At 43.5% G+C, this 27,240-nt stretch overlaps 2 protein-coding genes across 5 annotated transcripts in view; both read left to right on the forward strand.

Annotated features, from left to right (window-relative positions):
- VPS26A (VPS26, retromer complex component A) lies at positions 1-13,019 on the forward strand. 2 transcript variants are annotated; one of them, XM_038140714.1, is made up of 9 exons: positions 1-222; positions 3,406-3,555; positions 5,198-5,270; positions 7,305-7,461; positions 7,926-8,090; positions 8,515-8,621; positions 9,627-9,695; positions 10,295-10,437; positions 11,308-13,019. In XM_038140714.1, exons 1-9 carry the CDS (start codon positions 220-222, stop codon positions 11,419-11,421), a joined length of 981 nt encoding a protein of 326 aa, XP_037996642.1. In that variant the 5' UTR covers positions 1-219; the 3' UTR covers positions 11,422-13,019. The 2 variants fall into 2 exon arrangements, with proteins under 2 accessions (XP_037996642.1, XP_037996641.1); XM_038140713.1 differs by lacking the exons at positions 1-222; positions 5,198-5,270.
- Positions 11,456-27,240, forward strand: part of SUPV3L1 (Suv3 like RNA helicase) — a 19,751-nt gene continuing 3,966 nt past the window's right edge. Inside the window, exons 1-12 of one of the 3 annotated variants that reach the window (XM_038140711.1) lie at positions 11,456-11,579; positions 17,937-18,014; positions 18,262-18,369; positions 19,984-20,098; positions 20,659-20,827; positions 22,232-22,343; positions 22,650-22,727; positions 23,768-23,859; positions 24,265-24,445; positions 24,879-24,972; positions 25,599-25,818; positions 26,612-26,692. In XM_038140711.1, the coding sequence (XP_037996639.1) occupies positions 11,546-11,579; positions 17,937-18,014; positions 18,262-18,369; positions 19,984-20,098; positions 20,659-20,827; positions 22,232-22,343; positions 22,650-22,727; positions 23,768-23,859; positions 24,265-24,445; positions 24,879-24,972; positions 25,599-25,818; positions 26,612-26,692 (1,362 nt within the window). In that variant the 5' untranslated portion in view covers positions 11,456-11,545. Of the gene's footprint in view, positions 11,580-13,147; positions 13,434-17,936; positions 18,015-18,261; positions 18,370-19,983; positions 20,099-20,658; positions 20,828-22,231; positions 22,344-22,649; positions 22,728-23,767; positions 23,860-24,264; positions 24,446-24,878; positions 24,973-25,598; positions 25,819-26,611; positions 26,693-27,240 lie in introns of those variants that run through there. The other 2 variants (XM_038140710.1, XM_038140712.1) reach the window with 2 other exon arrangements.

Raw genomic sequence — 27,240 nt, forward strand, 5'->3', positions numbered from 1 at the left:
GGGACCCGCACGGCGCTGCCGCCTCCCGGCCGCCAGGGGGCGCCCTGCCGCGGCGGGCACGGAGCTGGAGGGGCGGTCACGTGCGGCGGGGCGTGGTCCCGGAGGGGGTGGGCGTGGCCCGGGGAAGCCGTAAGGTCACATGACCAGGGGCGCGCGGCCGGGGGCGGCTGGTGTCGGTGCGCGCGGGGCCGGTGTCGGGCCGCGGAGGGGGCGCGTACCATGGTGAGTGCGGGGGGGGCCGCGGGGCCGGCGGTTATGAGGGGTGTGCAGCGGGGCGCGGAGCGGGCGCCTACCATGGCGAGTGCGGGGCGGGGGGGCAGCGCCGATCCGCCATCGCCTGAGGCGGCGGCGGCCTGGGCAGGGCGGTGCCTCCTCTCCCCCTCCTTCCTTCCAAAAGCAAGGATTCAAGGGGTTATTAATTTTATTTGAGGATAAAAAGTGCCCGCATGACCTCGGTAGGGCGGGGTTTGCTGGTGGAACTCGGGTTCCGTGTGCCCCGCGGAGCTGCCGTCGGGGCGAGCGCCCGGGCGGAGCTGGGCTTATCGGGATCTTCCGGCAGAGCCGTGAGGCAGCGCTGGCAGCCGCGGGCTCCGCTCCGTACCGAGACACCCTCCCTCTGGGAAACGGCGGCCGCCGTGTGCCGGCAGCCCGCGCCGTGTGCTCGGTGCGCTCCCGTGAAGGGGCTGAAGAAAGACGTGCTGTGAAGAGTCGTCTGGACCGATGGCTCCGTGCTTCTGGGGTGTTCGGGTTCCTTCACACGTGTCTCTCTTGTGCGTGCAGGAGCTGCTCGGGGCCCCGTGTGAGGCTGGGATTTCCGTACCCTCTGGCATTCCCACAAGTCCTTCAGTGCAGCTATTGCACTTCAGGGCTGAACGCAGCTTGGTTTTGGTCCTGATGTAGCAGAATTTCCAACGTCTGTCTTTTGCACAAAACCAAGAGCGTAGCCTGGCCTTTGGCCAGTTTCTGGAAACCCCAGTTCTCTGTCTGCATTCTCTTAAACTGTAACGTAATAAGCCCTATGATAGCTATCTAAAATACTTCTTGTTTTGCATAGTTTCCCTGCAGCAGTATCTTTGATAGCAGCTGGAGGAGATGCCTGCTGCTGACTTCTTTATTTCATATGTTCTTATTCTCTCTGAAGGAGATCATAGCTAATCTCGGAGGAGTGCCGTTGAAATATTTACATGCGGTCTCCTGAGAACTGATGTGTTACCAGTGTTTGGTCTGGTTGACCATTTAAATGGTCAGCTTGTAATTCAGAAGGTACTGTGGGAGCATCCTGTATAGTTTGCTTTAAGGTAATGTGCTTCCTTCTTTAGTTAGAGGGGACTATAAGATTAATCTGGAAAACAAGTACAGTTTCAAGGAAAAAATATGGCCATACTTTTGAGCATCTTGTGTTTAAAATAGTCTACAATTTGGAATTCTTGTTGAAACTTTCTTCTTTTTCTCTTGCCCTTCCCCAGAAGCCAAGAATCAGTAATGGTTCTAGCATGCACTGTTTAAAATACAAAACAACGAAAAGAATTTTTCAGCAGCCTGTACAAATCTGTGCTTGGCAGAGACTTGGAGTACATTTTGGTCTTCTGTCTGCTGGCCTTGTTGGTCATCTGCTGCTGCCTTCACCTCAGAACGTGTAGTAGATATAACAGGCTTTCAGTTGGAGTTGCACACATCTTTGTGGGTTGAAGTGGGGCCGGTTGCTGAGCACATACAAAGCCAGTTTGGTCTTGTGTGAATCACTGTTCCATGGCTCCAGCTTGCTCTGTGTCCTCTCTTCTCTAGGAGGGGTGAGCACAAAGTCACTCAGTGTTCCTACTGCTAAGCAGTAGCATTCTGATCACATCTTCTGCTAGGCTCTTTGTTTTTTATGCTGCATTTCAAACTTCAGGTCCCCAGAATGTCTTGGAAAGAGTTCTCCTTTTTTTTTTTACTGTTAGACTGATGAAGTGGCAGTGATTGTGTTGTTTGACCCCAGCTGGCAAGAAAACACCACCACAGCCGCTCGTTATCTCCCCACCCTGGTGGGATGGGGAGGAGAAGCAAAAGTAAACCTTGCAGGTTGAGATAAGAATTTAATAATTGAAGCAAAGTAAAATATAATAATGGTAAGTAATAGCATAATAATAATAAAAAGGAAACGTGAACGAGTGATGCACAATATAGTTGTTCACCACCTGCTGACTGATGTCAGACCCCTGTCAGCCCCTTCTGGGTAACCCCCAGTTTATATGCTGGGCAGGACTTTCTGAGGTGTGGAATATCCCTTTGGCTGCTTTGGGTCCCTTGTCCTGGCCATGCTCCCTCCCAGCTCTTTGGGGTACCTCCCCACTGGCAGAGCATGAAGCACAAAAAAAGTCCTTGACTTAGAATGAACCCGACTTAGCAACAACTAAAACCTCAGTGTGTTATCAATGTTATTCTCAGACTGAATCCAAAAAACAGTGCTGTATCAGCTACTGAGAAGAAACTAACTCTAGAAGAACTTACATCTAGAAGTTAACTCCAGCCAAAGCCAGGACAGACTGTTTCGTGTACACCAAATTCATCTGGTTGAAGCAGATGTTCTCATGGAGAACACAGTGTAATTTCTCAAAAAACCCCAGAAAAATCACAATGAATTAGTGAAGTGTCGTCTGCTTTAGTACATCAAAGCAGATTAGCGCCCAAATCTTTGGAGGAGAATGTTGGCTTTTGTACTAATCTTGTTGAGTTTCCCATAGAGCCACGAACATGTTTTGCAGCTTCTTGTAAGAGGTGTTTGTGTAAGATCAAAGGATGATCTCTCGCGTTCTTGCGTTCGGTTCGGTGCCGGTCAAAAGTTCGAGCGCAGAGAATGCCGAGGAAAGGTGAGGACAAGCGCTGTGCCTGGAGCAGTGTCACAGCTGCACCCGTGACACCCCTCTCTGTGATGGCAGCCTTGTGCAGCTGAGGTGGGCTGCCTGAAGGACTGCTGCCTCTCACAGCTGCCGGTGCTGTCTGCTGAGACAGCTGCGGTGTGTAGGCAGAGGCAGCAAATAAAAATCCCTGCTCCCCTTCCCCAGCCGGGGGGATGCTTTGGGCTTTGCATTTTATCCCCTGTTACTGTTTCTTTCCATTCTGCTTTTCTCCAGTGTTTGGGTTTTTTAGTGGTAGTCATGGTAATTACGCTGTATACTTTTTATAAATGCGATATTTAGTGAGAGCTGTCACTGCTTGTCACTGACCTGCTTTCAGTTATTTGCTAGATGAACAGCTGTCCTTTGTCACCACTGATTCTTGGGTCTCTGATACATAATGGCTTTGTAACTTGGTGGAAGCACAAATGGTTTTTTCCCCAGCATATAGTGAACAGCTGCAAGTAAACACCACATTTAAGATGGAGTGTCCACTGTGTAGTAATTTGTCCAGTTCTTGTTATTCCAGAGTTTTCTTGGAAACCTTTTCGTTCCTGTTTGTGAGATTGATGTTGTACTCAATGATGCTGAAACACGGAAACCTGCAGAAATCAAAACAGAAGATGGTAAAGTAGAAAAGCATTTTCTCTTCTACGATGGAGAATCTGTTTCAGGAAAGGTAAATTTTCATTTAAAAGTGACTATTAAGTACTGTTCTGATTCTGGCATGTGAACACATATTGGAAGGTAAATGAAAAACTGCTCTAAGAGCTGCATTTTCAGCTTTCAGAGGAAACTGTTTTGCTATGTATAGTTTTTTTAACCACAGTCATTCAGGCAGCTGATAGAAGTCAACATTTTTGAGTAGTAACTGTTTATTTATTTCCGGTCATCTGATATTTATGAATAAGCTTTTTGTGCAATGATGTGCAATCCTACCGTTGCTTCTGATGAGAAGACTCATTCAAACTGCATCCCCCTGCTTCCCCTTCCCTTTGAACTCCAAAATCCACAATCCTTTACAGGTAACAGTAATTTCTGGCTGGCACAGTCAAAAATTTGCATACCCTGAAGATAAGCCTTGCTCTCCATGCCCTGAAGCGATTTCTGGATTGCAACAGAGGAGCAACATATGAAGTTCAGCTGACTGCTGAGTCAACAAGAGTTTTACTTACTGGGAGAAAAGACAATGAAGTTGAGCTTGCCAGAGGGATTTCCCTGCATTCAGTATTGCACCCAGGCACTCCTTGCCATCACTCTGTTTTACTGGAGCCGTTCTCACTCTCTGAGTATTCCTGTTAGGATTCACTCTTCCTTCTAAGGACTTGAGTTGGTACTGTTGGGCGCTGAGATTGACTTCTGGATGCCTGCTTTGATCTTGACTGACCTATAGCACTGGGCATCTTCCTGGTCTGGAAGATTGTACAAAGGTCTTGCTTCTCTAGAAGGATCCTTGCAGGGATGTGAAGGGCCACAAGATGAGCCTGAAACCCTCAGGAGAAGTGAGGGAGAAGCTTATGATGACCAGCTGGAACACCTGAGAGGTGCCTGATGAGTTTTGGCTAACACAGGCACAGTGGCATGAGGAGGTCTGGGAGACCAGAAGTTTTTTTGGACAGCTTCTCTCTACCTCATCCTTTTTTCACCACAAAGATGGATAGTTCCAGTGGTTTGCTTCCAACTCAGCTAGTGACAGTGTTCTGGGTTTTTGTACAGGAATTCCTCTGGTCATCACTGCCTTATAAGAAAACATTCTGTATGCTTAATATTTACATGTTTCAATATAATGTGACCTTGTGGAATCCTTTCTGGTCTGTTTTTGAGAATCAGAGTCACAAATGAAAGTCTTTGTAGTAGGTTTCATTATCTGTTATTTTTCATTGTCTTAGCCAAAACCAGCATTTAGCTGCCTGCCAGAGAAGGGACTGAAGCTCTCATGACTTGAAAGGAATCAATCTCATGGCATTTCGTTTTTGAACTTGCAGATGTGACTGTCGGAAGATGCTTTGAAGCATCACGACTGGCTCTGCTGGAGCTCTGGCTTGGATACTTAATTTTGGGACTTCAAAGTTCCAATTTAAGTCATAAAATTCAGTCTCGTGGATGATTAGATTTTTCTTGAATCTTTTAGTGGTGCCTTGGAAATGCTTGATTTCATGATCAGCTGTTAGATTTGGCTGCCTTCAAGTTCAGGTAGGGCTGTTGAGAAGAGATCTTGGATTCCATAGGCACGTACTAATATGTTTTCCTTTTTACTGAGATTGTGTTAGAGTGAAAATGCTGAAAAAATTTAACTTGTGTTTGTTTTTTTACCTTGGTAGGTGAACGTCTCCCTTAAACATGGGAAGAGACTAGAGCACCAAGGAATTAGAATTGAATTTGTAGGACAAATTGGTGAGTTTAAGCTATGAAGGGGCTTTTAGGTGCTTGTGGTTTATGGAACTTGGCACTTGTGGCTATCAGCAGTTCGGCTCAGACAGTGCAACCTGTTCTGATCAGTGGGTGATAAGGGCCAGAGGAAAGTTGTTTTTCTTTCTTTAAAGCAAGTGATGTACTAATTTGTGCTACTCAGAAAGTCATTGGGAGAAAAATACGTACATACTGGGTTGGTGAGTATTCAGTCTGTCTCAAACTAGCTAAAAGTTGGATTAATAACCACTAGAGATTCAGGAAAACTAAACTTGTGGTCTTCTCTGAAAGAGAAGAGGCATAGAAAAGAAATTAAGAGGCAGCTTACAGCAAAATACTTTTACAAATTTTATGGTAGTTGGTTTTAATAAAACCTATTAGAAATGTAAATTTCTTACCAAAGTCTGCTTAGAGTTGAACTATGAGGAATCTTTATTATATCTAACTTCTTACCAGTCCAGGTAATCTCTCTGCACCCTTGGGCTGGTGCTAAAATTCTTTCCCTCTCAGAAAGCTCTTTGCATTGTTGTCTTCCTTGGAAGTAATTGCTCAGGTTTCATTCTCACGCAATTGACTTTAAATGGAATTTCTCCAATTCCCTATTTCTCATCAGTCAGTAGGCTCCAGCGTTCTGTGCCTGAAGTGCTGTGTAGCAGTATGACTGAGACCCGGCACCTGCTGCTTTATGCTCGGAGGTTTTGATAGTAAGGTTGTAAAATTAAACTTTGAGAACAAAGCAGTACTGTGATGAGAGTGAGGCGTATAGACAGAGGGGAAAAAAATTCAGTCTGTTGTCTTCTAATAGCTGTACAGATTGTTTTTCATCTTGACTTACACATTTTATTCTCTAGATGAATTTAATTTGATGCAGTGTTTCTTGAAATTCATGCATTTCTGGGACTTTCTGTTATGCTACATTTGGAAGTCCACAGAGTTATGCAGACGTGGTTTAAACTACTGCTCTTTGTACCTGTCCATGTTTTCTTGGATCCTTCCAAGTGTTAGTATAGAAATGCAGAAAGCATTCCATAGTGTGATCTCTCTGCACTGTTTGCAGACTAACTCCATATCAAAGCTGTATTTTAAACCAGCTCTTCAGAGTACAGCTTTTCTGACTGACTGGCACAAAAAGTATTTGATATGCAGCATTGGATAAACTATGCATTAGATAAATGCTTGTCCCAACAAACTAAATACATTTTTTAGACAATTTGTGGTCATATTAAAAAAATATGAATTACTAGTTAGTGTCAGTTTCTACCACATTGGCAGTGATAAATTGTGGAGTTGGTCTGTTTAGTTCATTTGTTCTTTTCTGAAAAACTTCAGTCTGTGTAACACCAATTACCAATGCTGATGTTCAGTTTTGAATGGTAGAGTAGTAGATACTGAAGTGTTTGGGTTTTGATTTTAGGGTGATTTCTGGTGAGAATTGCACGACACGTATCTAGGAATGAATCACTGACACCGCTCTGGGGACAGGAGATGCTGTTGCTGTGGAACTGCCTTTGTTTCCAAATGACTGACTTAGACCAGGGGTCATAATAAGCCACTTGAGTGTAGACTAGTAGTAATAATAAATTATTTGCTAGGTGTTGTTAATCTGCAGACCGGATTAGGATCACTGGCCTGTCCTGAATAAGGCAGTCCTGACACTGCTTAGGTTTTGTCCCTGCAGCAGTAAATGCTGGAAGCCAAAACCAGGCAACGCTAATTACAGAGCATGCAGAGCAAGAAGTACTTATTAAAGCCAGCTAAACTGTCATTAGCAAACAATGCCATGCTAGTGAAGCTCTCAATGTGTTCTCTTCATTCCAGTTAGTTCTTCAGGGATGCTAACTGTAGGTTGCTAGAACTGAAGGTAATTCAAAAACCTGAATAAAACATTTGGCCAAATATATGTATTTTAAGTTAATTGCTTCTGTTATACTCTCCCACCTGCTGCTGCCAAATTAGAGACAATTTTGTTTGTGAAAAATAAACACTGAAACATATTTTCCTTTAACTTTCCAACTTCAGAACTCTTCAATGACAAAAGCAATACCCATGAATTTGTAAACTTAGTGAAAGAACTGGCCTTACCTGGAGAGCTGACCCAAAGCAGAAACTATGACTTTGAATTCATGCAGGTTGAAAAGCCATATGAATCCTACATTGGTGCCAACGTCAGACTGAGGTTTGTAACTGCTAAACCTTTTTTTTTTCCCCTCTCCTCCACTGCAGAAAATTTGTAATTTAGCAATTATGCTGCCCCCTCTTCCTCCTTTTAGTTATTACATAGAACATGTAAAAGCCAGTAGCTAGTGTGCTTTGATTGGAGTCGTGGAGATTTTAACACAATGTGGTCTTTTCTGCTTAATTTGGAATTGCTCAGTGCTGTTTATATAAATAAAATTCCTCCAGTTCAATCAAGTGAAGACAGTCCATGTCTCTCCTTTTAAAGAAAAACCCATACCCACAACTGAAGAAAACACTCCCACGTGTCAGTGTTTTGTCTTGTATTTTGGTGTCTTACTCTTTTCTACTTAGTCTTACGAGACTGTACGCTGGTCTTTCAAAGAGCAGCTGTACTTCAGAACACGGGGGCTCTTACTTAGTAAACCTGAATAACTCTGGCTAATCCAGTGGCTTTCTCCTTAGGTATTTTCTAAAAGTGACAATAGTGAGACGGCTGTCAGACTTGGTGAAAGAATATGATCTGATTGTTCACCAGCTCGCTACGTACCCAGATGTAAACAACTCCATCAAAATGGAAGTGGGCATTGAAGACTGTCTCCACATAGAGTTTGAATACAATAAGTCAAAGTAAGTGTCAGAGCAAAATGCTTTTTAGTAAATAACTTGGTATAAAAGGGTCCAGTATGTAATACATGGTGGCCAACTTCACCTTCTGGAGACTTCAAATGTAAAGTACTAATTACACAAAGGCCTTTTTAGATCTAGCTAGCTGTTCTGTCCCAGTTCTTACAGGAAGGTCATTAGCTAATATTTAAGACTTAATTTTTTGCATTGACGCCTTTTCAGTATGACTGATAGCACTTCCTTTAATGGTACTGATGGAATGATGGAAACATTGTAGTTGCTCTGGTCTGGCTGAAGTGCTTAGTTCACTGGGGAGGTGAGCTCCTAGTAGTTTCCAGGCAGACAACTGCCTGCGTGACTTGTGTTCAAGAAGGTGCAAAACTTGTGTTTATTCTTTAACAAAACCCCCCATTTTGTTCTCTTAAAGGTATCACTTAAAGGATGTGATTGTTGGAAAAATTTATTTCCTCTTAGTGAGAATAAAAATTCAGCACATGGAGTTGCAGCTGATCAAAAAGGAGATTACTGGAATTGGTAAGAGAAACAAAGTCCAAATGCAATGGCAGCTTGTGTGCCAGTTGAGCCTTACGCAGACCTGGAGACTGAAGTCAGTATTTGCAGTGCTGGCTGAACCAGTGCTCCACCAGCTTCTTCCTCACTGGTGTTTGACTACCATTTACATGTTGTGCTCTGGCAGCAATACTTCATAGTCAACACTGCCAGTCTGTGTAATTGCTCTGGGATTGTGACTCCTCACAAATGTGAACCCTTGTAAATGGAACTTGGGCATAAAAATACAGTAGTTTAATCACCCTCAATAGATAAAGAACAAGGGAGGAGGTGTAAAATGCATCCTGGAGACCCCCTTGCCTCTACAGGGATTAACTGGTTAAGGGGGCTTGGTAACCATCAGCAGGAATCAGTCATGTTCTAGAAATGTGTCATTTTCTGTCATCCAAAAAAATGGATGGGATGGAAATATCAAGGCTTTGAAGCAGAAACAGCTTGATTATTGCAGATCAAGCTTGTACTCACTGGAACAAGGCTGGACGAGGCTGTGGCTCATGACACTTCATTCCCCACTGGCTGGGGTTCTTGGGAGCTTCTTGTGTGGAGGATGAGGAAGGGGCAGAAGGCTCTACTTTACTGCTGGCTCTTGAGCTGGCTGATAACCCTTCATTTCCTAGCTTGAGCATGGCATAGCAGTACCAGTTGCTAGCACTGCTTGCTCACCAAGCAGCGCAGTTGCAGGATTCCAGACCCTCTTGCTTGTCCCTTATTTAAAGTTTGCATATCCAGGGCTCCTTTGGAGCTCTGGTGCCTGCCTCTGCTGTGTCAGCATGGTGGGGGGAGAGCAAGAAAGATGTCTTGCCTGGGAGAGGGTTTTGCTTGCTTTAGCCATGTCTGACATGCAGGACAAGGGCAAAAGTGCAGTGCTGTGTTAATTTAAAAGCTGCAGAATGGAAGTTGTTGCAATGAAACTTGGTGAAAGTTTAAAACTGAAGTGTGTGTTCTCACAGAGAAAACTTGTTTCACCAGGGCCCAGTACCACAACAGAGACTGAAACCATTGCAAAGTACGAAATAATGGATGGGGCGCCAGTTAAAGGTAAATAATTGTGATTGTTTTCAAGGGGGAGCATTTAGTGTTAAAAGCCTATTTGAAACGTCTGCGTAATTTAAATTTAATTTAAAGCTTATTTAAAAGATCTGGGGCAGAAGAGAGAACTTACACAATTTTTTTAACTGAAGAAACCACACTTCTCCTTAGGTTGCTGAAATGATTATGCATTTTCTATTTGGAGAAGACATTTTAATGAACTTAGGGCATTTCCTTGGGGTCCTAGTAACTTTTACCCTTATTTACCATTGGAAATTCTATGACTGATTCTTTCATCAAACCTGACTCCATGGTGTAGACCAGCTCTAGAGAGTTCAAAATCCTGATCCTTCTGGCTTTCCTGGCTACCATGCTCGCACTGAGAAAGGGTTCTCACTTTTCATTTCACACTTGCTTCTGTGCTCAGTGTTATTTTCTGATTTTTGATGGGTATTTTTTGTCTTGGGCATGTTTGTTTGTTTTGGTTTTTTCAACCAAAGAGCAGCACAGACAGTGCTTGGGAAACTGCTTTTGTTTTGCATGTCTTCTGAAACTGTATTAATTATTCCAGTTGCAAGGAACTAATTTAAGCTTTCTGGTTTTTGCAGGTGAATCGATTCCTATAAGATTGTTCTTAGCAGGCTACGACCCAACTCCAACAATGAGGGATGTGAACAAAAAATTTTCAGTGAGGTACTTCTTGAATCTGGTGCTTGTGGATGAAGAAGACAGACGATACTTCAAACAGCAGGTATGGTCCATAGCCGTCCTGTTGCAGAATCATCTGGGCAGTTTTACATGCTGCTTTGAACCTTCAGCAGGTTAGGAGGCACCTGTGCTTCATGTGTGGCAGAAGCATTTCTGCTGGCAAGTGTGCTGACAGCTCTGTAGATGATGTGAGCTTGCAGAAAAGGAGCCGAGGGGGATGCTGGATGCTATTCCAGCAAGCACAGGGTGCTCACTACCATAGAAGCTGCTTTGGGGATACCCAGACAAAACTCTGGGTGGGTAAAATGAGCTACTGGTGCATTTGTTTGCTTCCTTAAACTGCAGAGAAATCTCCCCTCCTGCACTAGCTGGGTTCAAAACTGCAAAGTGTTAATAAGGACTAAGGCATTTGACTGAAAATGTTAGAGAAGATGAGGTGATGCTGAGGAAAGGGGTAGCCTAAAGAGTCACGGGAAGAAGCTGTGTGGATTAGATCAAAATCTTCCTACTACAAAGGAGACAAGACAGTATAATTATAACATGGAAAACAAGAGGGAGCTGGAGCATACAGTGGCTTTGGTAGGCTTTGGATTTTGAGAAATGGAGGAAGAAAAATTTCTGGAACCCTTTAATACTATTAAAATTGAGGGTAGGATAGTTAAGGAAGGGGTGACTGCTCAAGATTGCAAGTATTCAAGCAGTAATTAAATATGTAACCTTAATGGTGGTGTTTTCTGTTACTTTTATATGATCTGCACTGATAAGTAGTGGGGATGCATTTTTTTGTGGACTCTTGTGTTTGGTTATCGTTTTTATTTTCCCAAAAAATGTAGTTTATCAGGAACTTAAGATAATTGATGCTGTTGCCTTAATGGCAGCTGTTGGTTTCAAGAGTGATTTCTTCCTCAAATAGGAAATAATTTTATGGAGAAAAGCTCCTGAGAAGCTGAGGAAACAACGGACAAACTTCCACCAGCGATTTGAATCTCCAGAGTCACAAGCATCTGCTGAGCAACCCGAAATGTGAACTGGTCTAAGGTGAAAAACTTTGCAGTGCTTCAGCAGGTTAACGATGGCAGCAGCCTGTGGGAAAAGAAGGCCAGAATTCCCATTACAACTGTCTTCCTTCATCTTGCAGTGCTGCGTTTACCATGCTACTAAAGCGTTCTTCAGTTAAACATTCAAGTATGTATATACATTTAAAATAAAGTGCTTTCTCAAACACTGGAACTTTCTTAAGCTACTATTTTATACTGCACATTTACTTTTATTTGATAATGTTGTATGCACTTGGGTATGCAAAAGCTTAAGTCTAGTTATTTCCATGCATGGTAGGCTGGTATATTTGATTTTTGCTGCTCACCTCTACAGTGTAGACTAAAGCATTTCCTGTTTCTCATGTTGTTTATTGCATGTTTGTTTCCAATGTTGCTTATTTGCTTTGTTTTGTTTTGAAAACTGCATTAAGACACAATGACTAAATCACACTAAAAATCAAGGTTTATGGTGCATTTGTCCTAAAATCTCCTAATTACTACATTAGACAGGGTTTAACTGAGGCTGCACTATGGTTGGAGCCCTCAGACCAGTGGTTCTAAGAGGCTTTTGCATCTGTCGGTAACAAAGAATATGGGGAAGCATCTTTGCCCTCTCTCCCCCAGTTCTCTGTCAAACTTAGCTCTAAGTCTTTCACACGAGTTGCTCCTGACTTTTGGGGCTCGTTACCCAGTAATTAGTGACTGTAGGGTTGTCTTGAGTTCACCCTCAGCTGGTGAGCGGGTAAAGCATTTGAACATAGTTATCTAATTGATGAAGTAAATGCTGGGAACATTGATTATTTTGCAAATATGTGAAACTGTGTTTCCTCCTGGCTTCATGATTCCACTGTCTTCACAGTCAATGTCTAACTGTCCTGACAGGAGAGGCAAAATGTTCCCAAAGGACATCCTTCTGGGCCTCCTAGAGCAAACCAGCTTCTTGTGGTCTTCTGCAAAGGCATTCGAAGCCAGGCAAGCCTTACAACTTAGAAGTTTGTCTGGCCCAGCAGATTGTTTGTCTTTATCATCATCTCGTAGGCATTTAGTGTTTGAAGAAGTAGCTTAAAGGAGTTAAGTGTTCACGTGTTCACACAGAGCGTGGGTCTGTTGTCAGACCTGTGGCTTGGGCACAAACGGAAGCCTGCTGTGAGGAAGGCAACTTGCACTCATAGTTCTCTTGGCCTTTAAACCAAGGCTTCTCAGCTCCGGTGCAAGTGTCATTGGTAACCTTACTTTATGAGTAAGTAAATAATCAAATTACATTTCTGTAAGAACTGTTTTATTACTGCGGCACTTTGATAAAGCAGAGACTCTGTGTACTTTATGCTAGGATACTCCTAACGCGGATATCGTCGGCTGAGAGCAAATCCAACTCCCTCATGTAAGTGCCTGTTCAGAAACTTAAAAGAATAAAGTTAAAAAAAAAAAAAACAACCAAATATTTTCATGGTCGCTTGCATGTCGTAAACCTGGGAACGATGATTTTGAAAAACTTGACTGTACTTAACCAGCCTCAACCATGTGTAACGAGCGGGGGGAAGCCATCCTGCGCTGCTGTTTGAACGATTAAACCAGCTGTGTTCTCACTACCGCCGCCTGCTCTGTGTGTGAGGGGCGCTGCGCTCCCTCAGGGCTCCCGCGGGGGGGGGGGGGCGGGGAGGAGCAGCGGGGGGCGGCGCCGCGCACGCGCGGGGGGCGGGGCGCGCGCGGGCCGATGACGCGTTGGCCGCGCGCCGCCGCCCTTGTCCGCGGATGAGTCGCTGCGCGTGGCCGCTGCTGCGGCGGCTCCCGGCGCGCGCGGGGCTCGCGCTCCGGCATGGCGGCGGCTCCGCGCCCCGCGCGCGCCCCGCCGCCTCCTCGGCATCGTCCTCAGCCACCGGGGACGGCGGCGCCGCCCGCGCCCCCGACACCTCCCTCTTCGTGCCCGTGCCGCTCAAGCCCGGCCTCGGCGGCGCGGCCGAAGAAGACGTGGGCGCCGAGCTCACGCGGCCCCTCGACAAGGGTGAGTGCGGGCGGGAACGTGAGGGGACGGGGCGGCGGCCCTGGGGCACCGACCGTGAGGCCTCGCCCGGCCTCTGCCCTCCGGCGCGGGAGGCTGGTGAGGCCGCACTTCGAGCGCTCTGGGCCGCTGGGCTCGGGAAGGGCGTTGGGGAGCTCGAGCTAGTCCAGAGAACGGGGCTGGAGCTCGGATCTGATGAGGAGCGGCTGGGGCTCGGCCAGGAGGAGAGGAGGCTCAAGGAACACCTCGCCTTCCACTGCTCCCTGCCAGGAGGCTGCAGCCAGATGGGCGTCGGGCTCTGCTCCTAGGGAACAGCAGTGGGACTAGAGGAAGCGGCCTCAAACTGTGCCAGGGGAGGCTTAGTTTGGATATTGGGAGAAATCTCTTCACAGGAAAAGTGATTAAGAGTTGGATTAAAGGGCTGCCCAGCGAGGTGGTGGAGTCACCATCTCTGGAGGTGTTTAAGGACAGACTGCCTGTGGCCCACAAGGTGGTGTCCGACCATAGGTTGGACTCGATGATCGAAGAGGTCTTTCCGGCTTAGTTGATCCTGTGACCCTCCTGAGGGCTGGGGGAACTGGCCCCTGCTGCTCTCGGGCCCTTTCCTGGGCTCAGAAACTCCCTTAAGAGCAGGGGGTCCTTCCCTGCAGCTTGTCTGACCTGTAGCTCATTGTGCCTGTGAGGGTGAAGTGGGATGAAGGCTGCATGTGGTGGGATTCCTGGGGCTATGCTGTGCAGGGCATGATCCGTGTGGGTGCCTTCCAGCCCAGGATCATCTGTGGTTGCCCAGGGCCCGTAGGTGTGCCCTGCGTGCAGGAAGCTCCGCTGGCCGCTTCCTCCATTCCCTGGTTTGGCGCGGTCGGGGGAAAGGTGCTTGGCCTGGGGCGTGTCCCGCAGCCAGACTGCAGAACCAGAACCATAACTGTATCTGAACTTTAAAGACACGGTTTCCTCAAATATTGGTGTCACAGACCGAAGTGGTTGTCTGTGTGTGAGTGTGCCTAGATGGGAAGTGGGTGAAGTGACAGGACAAGGGGGAATGGCTTCAGATGGACAGAGGCTAGGTTTGGATTGGGTATTAGGAAAAACTTCTTCCCTGTGAGCGAAGTGAGGCCCTGGGGCAGGGTGCCCAGAGAAGCTGTGGCTGCCCCACCCCTGGCAGTATCCAAGGCCAGGCTGGATGGGGTTTGGAGCAGCCTTCGATTGTGGAAGCTGTCCCTGCCCGTGGCAGGGGCTGGAGTGAGATGGTGTTTAAGGTCCCTTCCAACCCAGACAGTTCTGTGATCTTACGACTCCATGATCTTTAAAGATTGGGCAAATAAGAGACAGATTCTTGATTCTTTTGATGTTTGCTGATCTGAAAGCATTAAGGGTGCAAGTGGAAATCTTCCATATTTTCTCGTAATGAAGTGTTGTGATGACATATTATTTGTCTTAACTCCAGGGTGTGGGAGCATGGGCAAATTATCTGAATAGTTCAGAGCTGTGGAGAGAAGAATATGTGGCCTTGAAAGCTAAATAATCCCAGTCAGGATGAAGAATCCTGAACAGCTGTAATGCAAAAATCTGCTTTGTCAAACTTGTCCTTTGTATGAATAGTGCATTCCTCGGGTGCCAATGAAGATGAATGATGGCTTCTCACTTGTACCTTGCCTGTTGCCTCATTTATTAGAGGAGCAGTTATGTTGGACTTCTTCAAAACTACAGCTAAAATGCTCTGGGAAAATAAGTACAGATTCTGTTTGGTCTTTGCTAAGTTGTTGAGAGAGAACAGATTGGCTGAAATTATTTGTGCTTGCACAGGTGAAAATGAACTGCTTCAGACAGCCTGACGTTCTTCCTTGTGAGACTGGCAAGGAATAGCGGCCAGGTGTGACCTGTGGTGCTCATCTGGGTCTCTTTAGTGCTGTCAACAATATTTTGAAAAAAACAATGATGTATTTTAAAAGTATTGATATTTTGAAACTGAATAATGTTAGAGAAGACTGGACCAGACCTTCTTTAACATGTAGCCATTTTTTAAAATGAAATAAATGGTCTTCCTCTGCTTCCCCTTTCAGGTTATGGCCACACAGAGTATTATGCATCTGTGGTTTTTTTCTATTTTAAATGAAGATGGTTTGTCAGATTCTGCTGCTAAGTACTGACTAGATTCAATAAAGATGTGTATTTATGAGCTTCCTGGTTGCAGCTTGTGAAGAAACTTTGTTAGTGAGCATACTTGCAGTGGGAATCATCTTGTTAGCTTGTTACTTGCTCAAGTCGGGGTGATTATAGTTTTCACACTAGTCAAGCACTGTTAGGAAGACTAAAGGTCTTTTTAGAAGCTTACTTTTGTAAAGCCAGTTTTGTAAAAACTTCATAACAAACCCGGAATTAATTCACTGCTTCTGTTTTCCACAGTTCCATAGGAAATGTAGCCCTGTGTTGAATGAATGCTTTCAATTTCTGATGAATGCTTTCAGTTTTGGGTGTGTATCTTCTGTATCGGTTGTCACTGAATGTCAGATGTTAGATGCACAGGTTGCTTGGAGTGGACAATGGGAGTCTAATAGTTGGGGAGGAGTTGTCAAATGAAGCACTTCAGCTGCCCCAGTGGTAACATACAGCCTGACTGCAGTGGGTTGTTGGCATCAGAGGTACAGGGAAATGACTCAGAAGTCTTCTGCAAACAGCATTGAAACATCTACACGAATCTGATGCATTGGAGACTGAGTGATTTCTGAACTTCACTGCAGTTGGGCTGTGTTCTTACAGAGAACCTTAAAAATGCTGCTGAGAAGTCAAAGTAGTTGAGGAGGAAGAGCTAAAACACAGCTCTAGAATGAGGGGTAAACAAAGGGAAATCTCAAAGCAGGAGTGAATGGTAAGAGGGCGGTGGCTGAGACAGGACACAGGTACTCTGAGTGCGTATGTGCAGTTGGATAAACTCACATGGGCTGCAATGCCAGCTTTGTTTTGTTTAGATTCACCTTATTGTTAGACAAGTGGTTGTGCTCAGGAAGGATCCTGACCTTGGGCAGCACGGTCCCAATGTCACGTTGCCTTGGATAGAAACACGTTTTGGCATTGACCTTTTAATCTTGTAGTGAGGCCAATGGGCTGTGAATTCAGCTGGTGGCTGATGCTGTGTCAGTTGCTAGAGCTTTTAGGGAAGCTCTGAAGAGCACTGAGCCCTGTGCTTGCTTGTGCTGCACGGTTTTTCAGTCTGTCTTTGATTTCAGGGCCCTTAAACAGGAGTGTGGATGCCTTCCTAGAAAACGTAATCCTGTGGGTGCCCTTGCTTCTTTGCTGCCTTTGGGAACGTAGTTGAGGTGTTAGGGCACAGGTTGGACTCTGATCTTTAAGGCCTCTTCCAACCTGGTCATTCTGTGAATTCTGTGAACGTTTCAGAACGTGAGTTAATCCATGGAAACGCTCCTGTAGTGGTATGGGATGTGATTTAAATTTGCCGTATTCTTGGCAGCTGGTGATTTTCATTGTGCCAAGCGGACTGTCTCTGGTACAGCTCTTTAGAGAGGCAATCTTCCAATAACTGAAGGTGGATTTCCTGGGAAGCTTTCCATGTCATGTCACACAGTTACAGAGTGAGTTGCAGAGAGCAGAGCTTGACAGTTTTGTGTCTGGTGACTTGTGCTGGCACTGGGGGTGTGCTACGTTTGTCACTCCTAGCATTTTGTAATGCAGGCGTCACAGACTTGAGTTTTAAGAATAATGGAAGCTCATCAATAGGTATTCATGAAATTAGCTGGATTTTTTTGTGAATTTCTGATCTGCTGTAGATGGAAAGAGGCCACTTTTTTTTTTTCCACTGTCATTTAACAACATTTAATGAACTAAAATCAGCGTGTATTTGAGTAAATACAATTTTGTTGCAACACTAAACTTGCCTTTTAGGAGAGGGAAAGGGTTTATTAACAAGTTTATAAGACTTTATTCAAAGAAAGTTGTAAGACTTTATTCAAAGTGATACATATGAAGAAACTCTGGGATTTTCTTTTTTTCTTCCTTCCATTTACTTAACCTGAGAAAAGAAAGAATACTGTGTCTGGATTGCCTGACCTTTTTGAGGAGTCTGTCTTGGAAGCCTCAAGATGTTGATTAAAAGCTGTCACCAAGTAGCTCAAGCAGATTTGCGTTTCATATTAAAACCTCCTGATAGGTGCTGATAAAAAGCAAACAAAAACCCACCCCAAAACATTAATTAGTTTGTTCCATGACTTGTTAGCTGCACATTCCCTTCTGGTTTCCTGTCAAGTACCAGGGGGGATGGCTGGCACCATCCTCGTGGCAGTTCTTACTCTGCTGCAGTTGAAGGTTGTCCTCTACAACAGCCCCAGTCTCACTCATTGATTTTATTTGATTTAGGGAGAATTCATTTGTGTCTGTTCAGCATGGAAAGATTCCCACTCTCCAGAGTAAGGAGACTATAAACCAGGATCTTTGGGCCAGAAGAATGTGATTAAATTTTGAGGAAGCTAAAAAAATGTTATTCTTTTTCTACAGGTGAAGTCCTAAAAAACTTAAATAAGTTCTACAAAAGAAAAGAAATTCAAAGGCTAGGAGCTGAAAATGGACTAGATGGTAAGAAAATGTTTTAAGTTTAGATTACTTTAATGTGAATTATTAGATGTGATCTTTTTATCACAAAACTGCTTCTTTACATTGTCTCTGCCACTTAGTTCAAGTAACCTTTATGTTTACTTTTAATAGCTTATATTAAGGTGCAGGTTTTTAATGAACTGCTTCCATGTTTTATTGAGTGTTTACAAATAGAATTTTCTGATCCTGGCCACATTAATTTTGTTATTTTTCTTTTTTTTTTCCCCAGCTCGCCTCTTTCACCAGGCATTTATAAGCTTTAGGAAGTATATCATGGAATCCAGTTCTGTGAGTGCTGATTTGCATATTATTCTCAATGATATATGCTGTGGTGCAGGCAAGTATCTGGAATGCTTGTAAAATAAAATGTGCATTTTTACTTGGTTTTTGCCCTGTATATTTACCTATGTACATGTGGACCCCCTACTGAGAATCATTATTCAATATGATTGAGAATTATTTCACTGCTGGCAGAGAGATTAAAAATCCCTGCTTCCCTGTCAGAAACACTTGTGCCCATCCTAGGGAATGTTCTGCTGTTAAATCTTCTGAAGTGGAAATGAAAGATGTGGAGGTGTTAGCAAGAAGCAGCCTGTGGTTGTACAGCATCTGTTCAGGGCTGCAATGAAAACAGTGCTGCTCTGTTTATTCCTCTCTTTGAAATCCAGTAGTCACTAGGGGGCACTTGGAGAGCTCTCTCCCAGCTGGTGGCAGCTTTGTGGCAGTGCTGTTTCCCTGTGGCACTCACACACAGAGGTGCCTTTGCCTGCTTGGTGCATCCTGTGTTGTCATTAACAGCGCTGAACTGGGAGGTGATGCCAGCTGGGAGCAGCAGAATCAGCTTTCTGCAGGGTTTGAGCTGCACAGTGTGTGTTTTCATCATGGGATTTTAAAGGTTGCAGGGGCTGTTAGCTTTCTCTTAAAATGTAAATGTGTAGATTTGAAATGTTTGCCATCTTAGGAGATTGTCTCGTTATATTTCTTGTGCATAAAATATTCGACAGGGTTTTCTTATTTCCACTCCTTATCTGGTTATAGATGAGCATTATGCCTTGTAACTCATAAACAGAATTACTGACATTTTAAAATTTGAGTTTTGCTTGTCCGAAGATGATGATTAAATATGCTACAGTTTAAAAAAATTTCCACAATAATTTTTATTCATGAATAATAATTCTCAATTTAACCTCCCCCAAAATCAAACATCCCCCCAAACAAAACAAAAACACTCCAACAAACCCCAAACTACTGTTTTTCTTTTTGTGTGTGTATGTTTGATAATAGCAGTATTTTAGATCAGGACAGTTCTTTGAAATTCTAAGAGAGCTGGACAGTAGGAGTGTGACTTGAAATAAGGCCTTTAAGGCCCACATGTCTACTGTGCAAACATTCAGAAGAATGAACCTGGATTTCTCTTCTGAGTTGATTTTAGAATTTGGAACCAGTTCTAAGTCTTGGTAGCTTGGAGAAGCTGCAAATCTGTTTCTCTCTGTTTATTCATAAAAGCACTTAAAAAGATTTCTCTTCTCTTCTCTTCTCTTCTCTTCTCTTCTCTTCTCTTCTCTTCTCTTCTCTTCTCTCATGAGTTTAGGAAGAAGGGGCTAAAATCTTCTTAGGACAGAAAACCTATTTCTCATCCAGCTTTTCCACAGTTTCTTATTTTTACTTGGAAGTTCTGTAGGCAAATAGGCTGAGCAGAGTGAATATACTGAAATGAGATGCACTTTTTCATATTATTGTGTCTGTATTCCATTGCTCAATGAGTCTGTGTACTTGTGTTAGTTTCCCTTTCTGCCACTGAGGTAATTATTGAACTTCATAGAGAGCCAGAAGTTGAAAGGATTATGTAAGTGCAGGGTGGAAGTAGCAGAAAATATTTTTTCAAAGTTTTTAATGAAGGTAGACACTCAGACAAGCACAGAAACTTTCTGAAAAGGATTTGTTCTTCTAGGTCACGTGGATGATCTGTTTCCGTTTTTCCTGAGGCACGCAAAGCAGATCTTCCCAATGCTGGACTGCATGGATGATCTGCGCAAGATCAGCGACCTGAGGCTGCCTCCCAACTGGTCAGTGTGCTCAAGTGGCTGCACTGTTTCCTTTTCTTGGTGCCATAGAATTCCATAGTCTGTGCACCTCAGTGTAATTATGCTACATTTTCAGTGCTTTTCTATGTTTTTGCAATAATTTGTGTCAGGAACTCTTGTATTTTTTACAAGATACATCACAATGAATTAAAAAGAAAATAAGGTTATATCAGCTGTGAAAGTATTGAGTTGGTGTGGGTTCTCCAGGAAGATGTTTTCTGATAATGTGTTTGGGAGGTAGCACATCAAAACATTGAAATATTGATAAGCTCAAGGAGAGAGAATTGCAGGAATAATGAGAATTATTTTGAACGTAATGTGTGAATTTCACTCTGAATCTTTGAAAGCATTGTATGACTTAGAAGATCAATGTGTAAGACACAGTAACCTCTTTATACAGTCTTTAAGAACTTGATATTTCTGCTCTCAACACACATTAAAATTATTAATAAATAAATGCTTAAGCTAATTTCCAGTTTCTCCTGAGTCAGCATCCAGATAAATGTTCAACGGATCTGCTTTTTTTTTTGCCTTTGCTTTAGGTATCCAGATGCCAGGGCTATTCAGAGAAAGATAATATTCCATGCTGGTCCTACAAACAGTGGAAAAACTTACCACGCTATCCAGCGATTTTTGTCAGCCAAATCTGGAATATACTGCGGTCCACTAAAACTTCTGGCTCATGAGATCTTCCAAAAGAGTAATGATGCTGTCAGTATGTCATATTACTTACCAACATCCTTAGCACTGGAACAGTCTCATGAATGCTTGTCTGTAAAGTTCCGTAGCGGCCCCAGGTGGTCCTGGAGCTCTGTGCCTTTGCTTTGCAGCGGTGTCAGCTCGTGTGAAATCAGTTGTGCGTTTCTGCTTTAGCTGCAGAATGGAGCATCATTTCCCCAGGTGGAACAGTGCTGTCCCCAGAGCCTGTGCTGTGCAGTCATCCCTGTAACCTGCCTCTGTTCTCCTGGGATTTGTTGCTCCCTTGGTTAGCCAGGTTCTACTGTTAGGTTTTCCAGCATAGGGGTCATGCTTCCTTTTGCCCATGACCTTTATTATAGCTTGTACACCAAATATTACTCTTGCTCAACTCCCCTCAACCTTCTGCTTCAATGTATAAATATATTTCACTTCACTGTCCTTGAAAAATTCTGCAGATTCAGATGTGTTGAAGAGCAGTGCTGTATATCAGGTCCCTAGAGGAAATTCTCATTAGTTTTTTATATTGCTTTTGGCATATTTTTGGAGGCTCCTCACCAATGTGTTTCCAGCTGCAGAGACCAGTTCTGAAGCAGTACAACCACATCTCACACGTTAACACAGCACAGTGTGTGTGTACAGCAGTGATGTTGTGATTTCTCTTTTTTTGATGTAGAATTTGTAACTCCTAGTATCAGTCTGTCCACGCAGCACATCAGAAGGATTGTTTATTCCTAGGAGATAGCTGTAATGTAGCACATGTATTCCCAGAGTGACCATGTAGTGATGTTCCTTGCTAGGGATTTCTGAACTCTTCTCCCATGTGTTTAGTGTGTGTGAGCACTTTCCAGTGGCTGGCTCCTGGATCATGAGTGGGCCCTTGGGGCTTGAACAGGGCTTCCAGCAGGCTCTGCAGGTGGCTGTAGGTATGGATGGAGCAGCCATGAGCACCAAGGAGGGTAGGGCTGGCAGGATGGTGGCCTCAGCTGTCTCTCACAGCTGGTCCTCTTGAGCTCTTGCTGCGTGAGTATGAGGCAGCAGGGCGATTGCCAAAAGAACTGGAGCAGGCTGGAGCTTGCAAGGCTCCTTCACTGCTGGGCTTTGCTTTATGAGCCCCTTGTACATTTCTAGCAGTTCTCTGGTGACAGATGTGACAGCTCTGAAATGCTCAGGGGAAGATGTCACCTGCTGCAGGAGTAGGGGAAGGCATCTAATTTCAGGTACCACCTCTTCATTAAACCTCCACTCTGATAGGACTTAAATACAAGGCACGAGTCTCTCAAGGCTGAGTAGTTATTTCCTGGATAGCTTCTATTATACTGTCCTAGAAACTACTGTAAGAAACTGGTTTTGTCCTCTTTGGAAAGGGGATTCTTTCATGTTCAAGAAACTTACCCTGAGATTTCTGAATGCCTTTAGAATGTGCCCTGTGACCTGGTGACAGGAGAAGAGCGTGTGTTTGCCAACGAAGACTCCAGACAGGCTCCTCATGTTGCTTGTACCATTGAAATGTGCAGCACTAATACACCTTGTAAGTGCACAGAACTGTTTCTGTCCTATCTGTGGTATCCTTGTGTGTTATTGTGTGTGTTATTCCTTGGACTCAAAAGTAGCTGAGCTCTTCTTTTTCACTCTTACTTGAGCAATTCCTGAACTATGATAGAGCAGTTCAAGAAACCTGCATCATCTCAGAATAGCTTTTGGGTGATAGGGGATTAGCTTTGTCTGAGCAACCTTTTTTAGGAAATCTGTGAATTCCTTCAGTTCCTTCATGTCTTGTACTACTGTTCTAGGTGCTCTTCCTTGGTGCATCATATTTTTCTTTTTTTGTTTTAAGATGAAGTTGCTGTGATTGATGAAATTCAGATGATCAGAGATCCTGCCAGAGGCTGGGCTTGGACAAGAGCCCTTCTAGGTAAGCTTGGTTGTGTTGGCAGTGAATTGGCTTAATGGCACATGAAATTCAAGCTTAGCAGAGGTAGTGGTTATGTGATGCAAAATGAAAGTATTTGCCTTTCATGTCTTCTCACAGCAAGTTAGAGATACTCTGCCTCAAAGGATTTGTCTGCATGACAGGAAGCTACTTGTTGTGTTTTGCTTAATAAATGGGTTTTTAAAATTTTGTTCAGATGAATCTTTTATTTTTCCTTCCTTGGATAATAGGGAGTCTTTACTACATTGTGCTGTGCTTTTACATTGACAATTTCCAAGAAGTATGCTTTTCTGTTCAATTAAAACAACACCGGTTTTCGAGAGACTACCTTTTGATTGTGCTAAATAATGGTAACTTTAAATATTTTATAGTGTTAATTTCAAATGGCTCATTTATAGAGCTGCATCAATCTGTTATGTTCTTACAAGAATGCTTATTTTGATAATTTTAGAATTTTTCTAGAGGAATTTTTGAAACAGTTTTCCTCTTATTTGGAACAGAAGCTTGGCATCTGATTCCCTCTTGACCCTTTCTTTCGTTGCTTTTGATTCTAAGTTCAGCAGATTTGTCACACTTCCTTTACTTCCTGTTTTTCCCTTTTGTGTTCTGTCTGAATTAGAGGTGAATTCATGCAGAAAACAAAACTCCTCAGTTCTGCTATGGTTTGGGAGTTAGTAAAACATGAGTAGTAAGTAAAACATACTCAAAGCTTTGCTTCATTTGTTCAGTGGCTGAGGTACCTTTTGTTTTGGCCAAGAGGGTCCAGTGAGGTATTGGCTGCTCTGATTATCACACTCATGAATTGTCAATATCACCTGCTGGTAAGAGATCAGCTATAGGGAAATGGTGTATTGTGGGAAAGGCTTTAGGTGCAGGTTTGGGTCCTTGAAGAAGGTGAAATACAGCCTTTGTTGTGTTTAGCAACCAAAATACAATTTTTTGATACCTTAAGAGCCAGCTAAAGCTACTGTTGTATATAAACAAGTAACCTTTTGCTTTTTATTTCACTGGACTTTGTTCAGGCCTCTGTGCAGAAGAAATCCACGTTTGTGGAGAACCTGCTGCTATTGACTTGGTGACAGAGCTCATGTACACTACAGGGGAGGAAGTTGAAGTAAGTAATTCTGAGAAGCTATGGACAGAACATCAGATTCTCTTTGCTGTAAAACAGGAAAAAATGTAGAGTCCTTTTGGGGGTATCACTGCTCAAAGTTGTCCTGCAATACATTTCTCTTGTTAAAATGTTTCTCAATTTCTGTAAAGCAAAGATGTTTCAAAGTTCTTCCTTCCCTTTTTAAATAGTGGTGCTGTTTTTCTGTAAGAGGATAAGTGGTTTGATGAGTTCCCTTTGGGGCATGCTGCAGCTGGTACAGCTGTTTATGGGCCTTTACAGCTCTGATCTTCCAGGAGGGCACGGTGCTCTCGAGTTTGCTGGCTTTACAGGATGCATTGCTAGTTAGTCTCTATATGATAGAATTTGAGTCTGAAAAAATACCCTTTTTGACAACTTCAATTGTAGGTCCGAAACTACGAGCGACTGACTCCTCTGACTGTGCTGGATTATGCCTTGGAGTCCTTGGATAACCTCCGTGCTGGGGACTGCATTGTCTGTTTCAGCAAGAATGACATTTACTCCGTCAGCCGGCAGATCGAAGCCAGAGGATTAGAGTGTGCTGTCATATACGGCAGTCTGCCGCCAGGTAAAGCGCTCGTGCTTTTATTGGCAAGGGAGTGCTCTGCTTCTTGTGCTTTTCTTAGGAGAAAACTCCCTTCTACTGCTTGCTTTATTTTAAAATAAAGCTGTGCTAGTTTCCTAGTTTGGCTTCTCTATATAGCTAGAGAAAGTAATCAGCTTTCATTGACTGGTGTTTTAATCTTGGGATTAGACCTTTATTATGTACTTAATTTTGATCTTCAGATAGATATCATTAAATGAGGTCTATCCACAGTTCTGGGAATCATTTAAATCCCTCCTGCCTCTCCCTCCTCCCCCCATCTGTGGCCAAATACCAATCAAATACCAATTTATTTCTTTTTTTCCTCAGCCTATTATAATGACATTGGACTTGGTGATGTATTGTCTTTATTTTGTATGAAGTTTGCTATGTGGAGCGTTCTGTCATTCTGTTTTAGGAACAAAGCTTGAACAGGCAAAGAAATTCAATGATCCTGATGATCCGTGCAAAATTTTAGTTGCTACAGATGCAATTGGAATGGGACTCAATTTGTAAGTACTTGCAACAGGTTATGGTACTTTTATTTTCCTTCAGGTGGGATGGCCACATTAATTTCCTTGCTTTTTATCTCCCCAGTCTGATAACCCATGTAAATATCTGCTGTGTCTAGATAACACAGTACCTACATTTCAAGTTTGAAGTGGTGATCAATTTGGTCAGGCAGAACTAAGCTTTATTTTTAAAACTGGTTCCAAGAGCTAAATGGCTCCCTGGCCCTAATTCAGCGTGATAATTGGCTGTGGATGACAGGGCCTACTGGATCAGCTGGGGTCAAATGGGCTGGGTTGTCAGAGTTACCACTCTCTTGCATTTCTGAAATACAGAGCAAGTTCAGCCCAGTGTCAGATGTATTTCATTGGTGAAGGACATGCAGTCACATCACTACAAACTACTGAGGCAGGTGCTGGTGAATGGACTGGGAGGCGATTAGGACACGATTGATGTGTGCAGGGATGATTATTCTCCTGCCACTTTAGAATATGCTGTGTCCATAAGTAGTATCTGTGATACCCTAACTATCGAGGAGAAGAAAGCTTATAAAAAAGCAAAAGCTTTAATTCTTCATATTGGAAGTAATTCCAAAGGATTCCTCTTTGTTTTTGTTTAAATATTTCAGGTGTATAAGAAGAATAATTTTTAACTCCATAGTAAAGCCGACTGTCAATGAGAAGGGAGAGAAGGAAATCGACTCCATCACCACCTCGCAGGCCCTGCAGATCGCGGGCAGGGCCGGGCGCTTCGGCTCCTCCTTCAAACAGGGGGAGGTCACCACCATGCACCGCGACGACCTCGCGCAGCTCAAGGACATTCTGAGCCAGGCTGTGCCCCCTGTCCAGGTGAGAACCTCAGTACCCAGTTTATACAGCTGTGCTCTGGGGCTGGCTTGTGATATTCTGATCCCATTATTTTTCCTTCTGTTTGCAACCCATAAAAATGAGTTGTCTTGTGCCGGAGTGACGTTGGATATACGTCCCCTTTGGAGACTTGTGGCGTTCACATTCTCTGAAAAAATTCCTTCGCCCAGGGTTTTTCTCCTGGGAAGCTGAAAGGCAGCGAGAGAGGCCTCAGAGAAAAGGAAAACAATTCTTATCTCATTTGCTTCTCCTGTGTTGTGCTGGTGTGGAATGAGGTTGGAGATTGTTTACCCAAAGGTGATTGCCTGATAGGACTCTGGTGTGAGTTGTTTTGACTCTTTGGCCAGTTGGGGCCAAGCTGTGCTGGGACTCTGGAAGGAGTCACCAGTTTTCATAATTATCTTTTTAGCTTTCAGTAAGTATCCTTTCTGTATTCTTTAGTATAGTGTAGTATTCTTTACTATAGTATGGTATAATAAAGTAATTAATTAGCCTTCTGAGACCATGGAGTCAGATGCATCATTCCCTCCCCTCGTCGGTGGACCTGCATTTACAATAGAGACTTGGTATGCTGCTTTTATATTAAATGTGCTCCTTTAAGAACTAAAAGCTCAAGCACAAAAGCTCTTAAGTTTCAGCTAAGTGCTAAATAAAATGGAGTCTGCAGGGTGCTTTGGTTTCTTGCATTTTGTCTTTCAATATGTTCTTTCTGGTGCATTAACTTTAAAACAATATTGAGAATTAATAGAAGTTTTTTTCTTTATTTTCCGTTTAGGCAGCTGGCCTACATCCTACTCCTGAGCAGATAGAAATGTTCGCTTATCATCTTCCTGATGCCACTCTATCCAACTTAATTGTAAGAATGATCAAAATATTAGCTTCTGCTTTAAAAATGGAGCATCACTAATAGTCATTGCTTTGTACAAATCTGCCCTTGGGAGACCTGACAGGCAGCCTTGTGTGTATTTTTTTATCAATTGGATTCTTCTCTCTACCACACAAGTGACTGCAGATAGGTTTAGGATGTTCAACTTTTCTGTGCTAAACCTCAGAGCTTTGAAACGTGTCAGTCATTTTTACGTGTGTTTAAAACTGTTCAGCAGCTTCTTCATTCCAGCTTTTCTGAATTTTAAATGTAGACATTTAGGTCTGAGGCTGAGAGATCTAAATTTAGATAAATTATTTGAAAATTCCTAGAAGACTGGTCATGTCAGATTTCCACATATCTGAAAGCTACCCGATTTCTTTTCCTGTTTCTGTGGATTTTGTGGTAAAACTGTAACTTTTGGAAAACTGATTTTGTGGGATCTATTTGATCTCCTCTTTAGATAGATACCAGTTCTTTTGGATGTACCTAAATATTATAAAGTAGAAATTAAGATTCCAATACTGTATTGAAAGTCA

The sequence above is a fragment of the Motacilla alba genome, chromosome 6 (assembly GCF_015832195.1).
Source record: "Motacilla alba alba isolate MOTALB_02 chromosome 6, Motacilla_alba_V1.0_pri, whole genome shotgun sequence".
NCBI lineage: Eukaryota > Metazoa > Chordata > Aves > Passeriformes > Motacillidae > Motacilla > Motacilla alba.

What these genes read in the sequence shown, in the direction of transcription:
- VPS26A (XM_038140714.1), top strand. An exon ending in TGAATTTGTAGGACAAATTG is followed by an intron (nt 5,271 to 7,304) that starts GTGAGTTTAAGC and finishes TTCCAACTTCAG; the next exon opens with AACTCTTCAATGACAAAAGC. An exon ending in TTTGAATACAATAAGTCAAA is followed by an intron (nt 8,091 to 8,514) that starts GTAAGTGTCAGA and finishes GTTCTCTTAAAG; the next exon opens with GTATCACTTAAAGGATGTGA.